The sequence below is a fragment of the Alosa sapidissima genome, chromosome 11 (assembly GCF_018492685.1).
Source record: "Alosa sapidissima isolate fAloSap1 chromosome 11, fAloSap1.pri, whole genome shotgun sequence".
In the NCBI taxonomy this organism is placed as follows: Eukaryota; Metazoa; Chordata; class Actinopteri; order Clupeiformes; family Clupeidae; genus Alosa; species Alosa sapidissima.
This window is the reverse complement of record NC_055967.1, coordinates 23,194,212-23,203,720: the sequence shown is the minus strand read 5'-3', so window position 1 is coordinate 23,203,720 and position 9,509 is coordinate 23,194,212. Positions and strand designations below refer to the sequence as shown.

The 9,509-nt window shown below is 47.3% G+C and overlaps 1 protein-coding gene across 1 annotated transcript in view; it reads right to left on the bottom strand.

The window, feature by feature from the left end:
- hcn4l (hyperpolarization activated cyclic nucleotide-gated potassium channel 4l) overlaps positions 1 to 8,797 on the bottom strand; it is a 31,116-nt gene extending 22,319 nt beyond the window's left edge. The window contains exon 1 of the mRNA XM_042111290.1: positions 7,675 to 8,797. Coding sequence (XP_041967224.1) covers positions 7,675 to 8,354 — 680 coding nt within the window. The 5' untranslated portion in view covers positions 8,355 to 8,797. The remainder of the gene's footprint in view (positions 1 to 7,674) is intronic.
- Between the last annotated feature and the right edge of the window lie 712 nt (positions 8,798 to 9,509).

The following is a 9,509-nucleotide window of genomic DNA, read 5'->3' as shown; positions in this document are numbered from 1 at the left end:
ACACACTCACAGGGACTACAAAAACCCACAGAACCCATAACACATGGAACACACACCTCTATACCAGCGACTATCATGCGGTTCTCTATAGCCAATTAAGAACGTAGGGTCCCAGACTGCGGTGTGATAAACTGATCTGTTGGTCTGTTGTTGTCCAATTATGAAGATGATATCGTCTTCATCTGCAAAAGCTCAGCTGTGAATTAAGAACTACTGAGTCCAACAGGCCAGCAGGAAGAGTCAATTTAGCCCTTTACCAGGCTTGTGCAAAATTCCAGAATTGAATTGTAACTGGCTCTTAAATTCCAATTAAATTCTTGAATTTCACTTGCATTTCAATTGAGGTAGCAAACAGGAAGCAGAATTGCAATTCTAATTGTGCACAACCCTGCTCTTTACATGGTGTATGTGTGCTTGTTTTGAGTTCTGTTTCGCAGAGTGAGTTAGTTTAGCTGTTTAGTTTGGTGTTTGTGTGTTTGTTTTGAGTTCTGTTTAGCTCAAGGCTGTTTTGGTTGCTTAAGTTCTGTTCCTCTCACTAAGTGCATGCTTTGGTCATCCTTGCAGGAGATGGATCCACCCTGGACACACATTCAAGTTCTACATGCACGTATGGATTCTTTGAAAGGTGAAATCAGTGTTTATGGCGAGGCGGTCCTGGGGGGATGACTCTGATTCTTGCATCTACCGCCCCAGCAAAAAGCACCACAGCACAAAATCAATGCAGACTGCTGGGCAGAGATGAATCAGTGCGGCCTGACCATTGATTAGAGTAGCGGGCGAGGGGGGGCTCAAGAAGGCTACAACAGAGGGATGTTTAGTCTACATCAGCAGACACACACACAAACACCATCACAGACTGACATGGACAGGTATCATCATATTTATCATATTTCCAGGAATGCCTGACCTCAGAAATCATTTAACATGAGCGATTAGGAGAGACCACACACACACACACGTTGCATTTAGAGTGTCAGTGTGTAAGCTTATGCTCCACTGGTTTTCAAATGATGAGGGACTTTGAATTGACCTCTGACCTCGGACAGCTGCTGTGGTCAGCAGTGCAGCACACAAAAGGGCCATGCAACGCTAGCAGCACTCAGACACTTTTCTGCATTCTGCATTCAAGGCTGCTGCAGTCTGCCAGGATGTGACTGGATTTCTTAGCCAAACCTCTGGACTCCAGAAAAAAACAATCTTCACCTTGAAAACAGACAGAGCAGATAGGACACCGATTGGACGTTCCGCAGTTAAACAAGACACACACATGGCTAAGACGCATTAGCCTGGCCCTGCCAATCTAGATTTTCTCTCAGGGAAATCTAGTCTGGAACACCACAGTCCATACACCATGTGATATATAGTAATGTTAGGAATCTCTGATCAATGTGATTGGTAAGGCTGGACCAATGATTTCAAAGTTAGTGCCCGTTGCGATGCAAGTGTTGGAAACGTTTCCCAATCGAGAGTCACCAGACTCTATTCACTTTGTGAATGAGTTTGGATTTTTGCAGGCTGAAGACCCATGGCTAAAACAGACACACGCATGACTAAGACGCATGGCTAAGACGCATAATTAAGCATGGCAAAGAAGGTGAAAGCAGCACACAGTCCCATAGGGAATAATAGGAAGTTGTATGACCCCCCCCCCGCCACACACACACACGTTGACACGCTGACGTTGGCAGGACTGAGGGGGGCAACCGGTCACCTCCACTAACCGTCCTCGAGGGGGTTCCGCTGTGGTCAGTAAGCGGTTGGGGTGAACCTGGGCCCCACAACCTGTTGTTACAGGAAGATGAATCCGATGTGATCTGTGATGGGAGGGAGATCTAACTCAGGGCCTCGGACAGATGTTCACGCTCTGCCATGATTGTTGCTCCAGTGCCACCACTGCGCTGACAGGAGAGGAGGAGGCCTGGTGAGTTTGGGTTGCGGCTTAATGAACAGGACGGCCTGTACCATTTACTGAGCAGGCCGGTGTGTATGTGTGTATGTGTGTGTGTGTGTGTGTGCGTGCATGTGTGTGTTTGTGTGCGTGTGTGTGTGCATCTGTGTGTGTGTGAGAGAGGGTATTTGCGACCATGAGGTTTCCTCCAGCAGCGCCAACTGTAAAGCGGCAAACCCACAAACATCTGCTCCATGATTCAACAAGTGCAGCTCAGTTCCGCAGTCCAGCTGTGAGCTCAGCTACCGTTATATCACCGCCAACAACTACACATGCACACACACACCGAACACACACATACACTCACACACAGACACACACACACACATACATCCACACACAGACACACACACACGCACGCACGCGCACACACACACACACACACACACACATATATCCACACACAGACACACACACACACATACACCCCCCCCCCACACACACACATACCCGTCCACCCTCTAGGTCAACTCCCCTGTCCTGCCCACCCCCCCCCCCCCCCCCATCCCTCCCTCTCTTTCTCTTTCCCTCTGTCCATCCCTCCCTTTCTCTTTCCCTCTGCCCATCCCTCTATCCCTCTCTCTCTCTCTCCCTGCCTCCTTCCCTCCCCCCTCACCTATCCCATTTCTAATGCTCTGCTGCAGCCGGGCCATCATGCTCAGCTTAGTGATTTCATAACTCATTAAACTCTGATCTGCAGCCCACCGCTAACGCTGAGGCTAGCGCTAACCATTGTCCCCTCACACTCCACTGAGGCTAGCGCTAACAACTCTCCCCTCACACTCCACTGAGGCTAGAGCTAACCACTCTCCCCTTCCACTGAGGCTAGCGCTAACCACTCTCCCCTCGCACTCCACTGAGGCTAGCGCTAACCACTCTCCCCTCGCACTCCACTGAGGCTAGCGCTAACCACTCTACCCTCACACTCCACTGAGGCTTGCGCTAACCACTCTACCCTCACACTCCACTGAGGCTAGCGCTAACCACTCTCCCCTCACACTCCACTGACAGTACAGAGCTGCAGGACAGGACTGCTGCCTGGACACGCCCTGTGGGACTGCATCTAACCCTGTCTGTCTGTCTGCATGTGACCCTGTCTGTCTGTCTATGTCCGACCCTATCTATGCATCTTTCTCTGACTGTCTATGTATGTGTCTGTGTCCAATCTCTTCTGTCTGTTCCTGGGAAAAGAGAGGAGTGGAGAGCAGTCAACACGTAGTGCACTCAGCGCACTACATGAAAGTGTACTGACGGAGAGACTTCCCAACATATTCAGACTTCCTGGCATATTCAGACTTCCCAGTTTCCTGGCCTGCTTCGCTTCAGCACACAGGTGACTCATTTCTGATTGTAACAGGTAGCAGTTTACCTGACAGCACGGCAGGACATCACAGCTCACTACACACATTACAGTGTGCACTGTGACACCCCTCTGATCTCCGTTCTCAGCACCAGTGTGTGTGTGAGTGTGTGTGTGTGTGTGTGTGTGAGAGAGAGAGAGAGAGAGAGAGAGAGAGAGAGACACTCAGGACTGATTTCCTCCCCAGCTGCAGGTGTGTTAACTGGTTTATTCAGAGCTGATTAGACATGGTGTTAACTGGTTTATGGAGAGCTGGTGTTAACTGGTTTATGTAGAGTGGGTGTTAAAGAAGCCCTATGCAACAATTTGAGCAAAAATGACCTTAATTATGCAGGTTGAGAGTTGTTCTGATGGTTCTACAACACTTTCTGGGTTGTTTGGTGGGTGCTTCGTCTCCCTCTATCGCTTCTCCGCGGAAAAAACGAATATGCAACTTTCTGTTCCTGGTCCGAGGAAATCCGGATGTGACTCAGCGGAAGTATCCAATCGCGCCTCGAAAATGTAGTCAGATTGTAGTTTCTAAGAAGACTTCAAAACGGATGCCGACTTGGCTTTGTTGCTGTTGAAATTGTAAGTAGCCTACCCTTGGGTGAACTGTTTTTGTAATGTGGTTTGAACGTTGGTGAACAGTTTTCCATTTGCCTTGAGTTTTCTGCAAATGTTTGCGAACAATTGCAAACAGTCTGCGGAGGTAGTTCTCATAGAACATAGAACATAGAGTGGAATTAGACGTGAGCTTGACGAAGGCAACAATGCCATTTCGGTTACAATGAAATGTTAACATCAAATCGTTCAAACTAACTATTCAAAGAAAACATGTTTATCACGAACATTCGCTACTGTTTGCCAAATTTCAACACACCTCTGTTTTATGTAGAGCTGGTGTTAACTGGTTTATGTGGAGCTGGTTAGACTTGGTGTTAACTGGTTCATGTAGAGCGGGTTAGACTTGGTGTTAACTGGTTCATGTAGAGCTGGTTAGAGTTGGTGTTAACTGCTTTATGTATTTGGGAGCTAGATAACTGATGTCCAAATATTGTAGATTAGGGTTTTCAAGTTTTCCACATTTTGTTATGTTTCAGACTCATCTTAAAATGGATTAAATTATTTTTTTCTCATCAATGCACACACAATACTCCAACACTCCACAAAAAATAAGTGTTTGGAGTGTTTTGTAAATGTATTAAAAAAAAATAAAAGACTGAAATATTCCATTTACATAAGTATTCAGACCCTTTGTTATGACACTTGCAATTGAGCTCTGGTGCATCCTACTTCTATCAATGGTCCTTGAGATGCTTCTACATTTGAATGAGTTGACAATCATATTCAAAATTAAGAGACTACAGCAAATTTCAATATGACAAGCATAGGATGACATCAGAAAAATGTGCAGTGGTCTCTTAATTTTTTCCAGAGCTGTATATAGACATAAGTATATAGTTTGGGACAAGATTACATTACATTACATTTGGCTGACGCAAGGTGAAGTCAGAGATCTAAAAATCCGACAAATTTACCTCTCACATTAACATGTGCAGAGAATAAGAGCACATCTAATGAAATACCATTTGGGCATTCAATCACAGGTAACATCTACATTCAATCAAGGTAACATCTACATTCTGGAAAAAGCCGCTGAAGAGGAACCTCTGATGTTGCAAAAACATTTGGTTTATGAGTCAATCTGTGGTAATATGGAGAAGTAGCAGATCTCCCCTCTCCTCCCCACCTCCTGCAGATCTCCTCTCCCTTCTCCTCCCCACCTCCTGCAGATCTCCTCTCCCCTCTCCTCCCCACCTCCTGCAGATCTCCTCTATTCTCTCCTCCCCACCTCCTGCAGATCTCCTCTCTCCTCCCCACCTCCTGCAGATCTCCTCTCCCTTCTCCTCCCCATCTCCTGCAGATCTCCTCTATTCTCTCCTCCCCACCTCCTGCAGATCTCCTCTATTCTCTCCTCCCCACCTCCTGCAGATCTCCTCTCCCCTCTCCTCCCCACCTCCTGCAGATCTCCTCTATTCTCTCCTCCCCACCTCCTGCAGATCTCCTCTCTCCTCCCCACCTCCTGCAGATCTCCTCTATTCTCTCCTCCCCACCTCATGCAGATCTCCTCTCTCCTGTCCTCTCCACCTGCCGCAGATCTCTGCAGCTTCTCATCTTCCAACTCTCCACATCACAGGAGACGCTACTCATAGATATCGGTAGATGTCGCCTTGCCCGCTAAAGCCTATGAGACAGGATACATCAACGCAGCCGCCATATTGGAACATGGAACACTTACCGGCAAAAGAATGGAGTGTAATGACAAGCTGCAGGGGTTTTGGGCTATAAAGCTTGCCCAACCGATTGCCCAACCGATTGTCATGGATGTTTTATATTTGTGGAGGAAAATAAATATAATACGTGGTCGGCCTGTCCTATGAAAATAGCTTCTCACGTGTGAAATGTTAGATCCTTGCTCTTTACTTTTGAAATTCCTAACACAACTAAAACAACTAATTCCTAAAACAACTAAATGCAGCACACAAGTACAGCATTTTTTCTGCTGCATTTGTTCAATCTCAGATATGACGTACTTCCGTCAGATGAAAGATGGTGGCGGCAGCCGCATGTTGAAAAGCCAATAAGGCGACATTTGGTTATATATCTATGGAGGCTACTGAGGAACTCTGGGATGTGATCACCTCACTGAGAGGCTAGTGAGGAACCCTGGGATGTGATAACATCACTGAGAGGCTACTGAGGAACCCTGGGAAGTGATGACATCACTGAGAGGCTAGTGAGGAAGTCATTGCTCCATTCAGCAATGACCAAACCAGACTGCCTGTCACTCACACACACACACACATACACACTCATCCAGGCTGACCCATCTCCTCCTGAGCGCTGACACTGCAATAGACAGTAGTGGGGTATGTGTATGTATATGTGTGTGTTACACACCCATATGTCAGCGCTATGTGGCCTACACGTCTTGAGATTTTGTGAGGTCTAGTCAGGTTAGGTTTAGGTCTATATCAGTGCAACACAGGTGGAGTGATTGCCCATTCAACTCTATTGGACCCTATTGTATTGTTGTATTATTGATGAGGCCAATCAGGCGATTAGGCTACCGATCACTGAGCAACTGTGACAGGGCTTTCATCAGATGCTCAACACCATCACCAGAAATAGAGCGTATCTCCAGCAGTGAGATTGACACAAAACCTCATTGCATCCCTCCCTTCCCCTGTCTCTGCCTGTGTCTGTGTCTGCCATGGACATACAGCCTCATGCGGTGTGCTCTCTGCTCTGCCATCTGATCAACAGGTACCATGACATCTGTGCAGCTGCAATGTCATCAAAGCCCAAACAAACGGGAAGAATGACGTCCAAACAAACAATTCCGTAATTACTGTTCACCTGCTGCACGTGCGAGTCGCAGCAGCGTGGCCTGCTTTCGCTCGTGCTGTCCGACCTGTCGATGCGGCCACTGCATGCTCCAGTAATGCTACTGCTTGCTGCTGCAAAGCTCTCTCCACCACCGCGCCATTAAATCTCCATTAAATAAATTGTGTTGTCATAATCCTCTCTGATGTTTGGCCCTAATCACGCCTCTGCTCACGTTAGCCCGTTCTGATTACCCTATTCCTGTCATCTCTGACAGGGCACACTGCATAGTCTAGGCCTACACTCGGCTGAGAAATTAGAAGAAAGATACAAGCAATGTCAGATGTGAAATGCAGAGGCAGATTGCAGCACTGGGGATGCGTGAGACCCACAGAGACGTTGAAAAGACCCCTGAGTAAAAAAGACATTATAGGTTCCGGTGTGTGTGTGTGTGTGTGTGGAAATGCTATACGAGGTTGTCTGGACACATGGTGCTTTTGTCAGGTTTGGATGAACGTGATTGTAATGCCTCATTTGAAGCACTGAGCTATTTGTGTCTCAGAAAGATACTGCATTGATTTTTATTGGTGGTCTGTTAGTTCACATACAGACCAAAATGGCTCTGTGTGGACCGTCTAAATATCTAGGCCTTTTATCAGATGAATAAGAGAACCAGCTTATGAAGTGCATTGCATTGGTGTAAAATACCTAAGATACATCTGCTGGTCTAGATTCAATGTCAATCTCTAGGGCAGGAGAAAGCTATCAGCGACCACAAAGGGGGTTGCTGTAGTGCGATATGGTTTCAGTGATCGGCTACCGTCTGCTCACTCAAGGGCATGGACAGACTAATGCCTGTTGTAACATTACCTTTCTCAACCCCCTCTGCAGCTGATAACCTCAACCAAACACTCACAGAATAGCCTACCGTGTCGCCCACCACATTCACACGCGCGCGGTGCCAGCGCTGCGCTATAAGGATGTAAATGAGAATCACCTGAAGTCACTGTACGGGTGGATGATCCAAAAGCCCGCCGATTTGACCCTCTCTTGCTCGCGTTCCACTGCCTTCTCACTTCCGAACATTCGGAGGGAGAACTTGTTGACCCCAGGTTGCAGCATCGCCCCCAGCTGTCTTTGCATGAAGCCAGACTGATACATTCTGTCATCGTCCGACATAATCTGATCGATTCCTTCTAACTTTATGAAACTGGGTTGTTCGCCGGGAGACGCTTCCTGGGCTCCTGCTCCACCGGTAGCACCTGCCCCGCCGTCCTGTGCCCCCTGGTCCGCTCCGGAACCCGGCTCATCGCTGGGGTTGTCATCGGCAGGGCTGCCGTCTGTCTCGGTGATGAGGCGCCTCTGTTCAGCTAAATTTGAATCATAGGTATGTCGACTGCTGATGGAAGACAGGCTACCCCGAAATCTCCGACAGTCCCCATTCACGTTCGTCCTAAATAATCTCCCTACGTCTGTCTCTGTCTCTCCGCTTTTGGTGTCACAGATGCCCTTTTTACTGCCCGTGGAAGACGGTGAAGGCAGATGTTGCATCTTGACACTTTTCCTCCGAGTGTCCTTGTCGCTGTCTTCTCCATCGCCAGTCATTGCTGCTTTTTGTCCAATATGCTGTGGCAAACTGTAGAGCCGATTGCGCATGGAAGAATGTAACCTATCCATTGTAATGTCATATGCTTAGATGAGCCTCAAGGAAAAACAAACGACGAAATCAGAAATTGTTTACTCTAGGCTATTATTCACAAATATATACAATTTGGTGTAGTATGAAAATCCCCCAAATGTTTGGTCCAGGGTGAGATTATAAATCACGTCGTAAACAGGTCGTCTCCAAAATGAAGCTGACACTTAAAACGTGCCCTGTCTTCCGGCTGTGATCCATCGCGCTCCAGCTGCACGCTGTTGCAAAGCCTGGAAATAATGATGTCCACCTTGAGCGCAGAATCCACGCACTCCTCAAGCCGCGACGGGATGCTGGAAGGAAGACGGACGTGTCACTCCGAGGACACAATTGGACCAACGTCTCAATGACAAAGCATCACTTGTGCCGAGAACGCGCTGGCTCCGTCAACACCAAACAATGCATCGAAACCACGCCATCCTCCTCACCAGCATCCGTGGCCCCCTGACATCACTGATTTGCGGTTACCAAAGCTCCGTAGTTTTGTGAAGCTGATCCATCAGGTTGCCATGGCAGAGACAACACACAAGCTCAACCCACCTAGACCTTTGTCTGGTCGTTTAAAGGGATGAGGTACAGCCCCGGTCCCTAGCAGCTCACAGGTATTTGGCTGGCAGGCGGCTCCCTTAACTTGCGCAAGGATACAATTTTGAACTTTAAGATTGATTATAATTGGTCCTGCTCTTGGACACGCTCTTATTATTCATTTTGCGTTGTTTTATGATGTTTGACAACACATTAGGCTCTAGCCAGACAGGAGCTAGCCTACAGGATGTATTTACACATGATAATGTGGATTTGCGTTTATCCGGTCGCCAGCAGATTACAGGAAGCCAAAACAGCTGTTGGCGAATACATGCGTAATTACCATTTCATGTTGGAAGCCATGCGTTAGCACCTTTATAAAGTTGCAAATCGCCCAGTGCAGCCTGCTGGTGAAGAACTTCTTAACCCTCCTGTTGTGTTCGCGGTCAAATGTGACCGATTGACAGTTCTTTTCTCTCAAAAATATTTGATCATTTTTATAAACATTTTGATTGTTTTATTTAACTTTAGAACACCCAGGTGTATTTCCGTTCAAAAATGACTGGCCATTAGAAATTAATGGGTGAGAAAATGGTCAGTGTATAAAATTG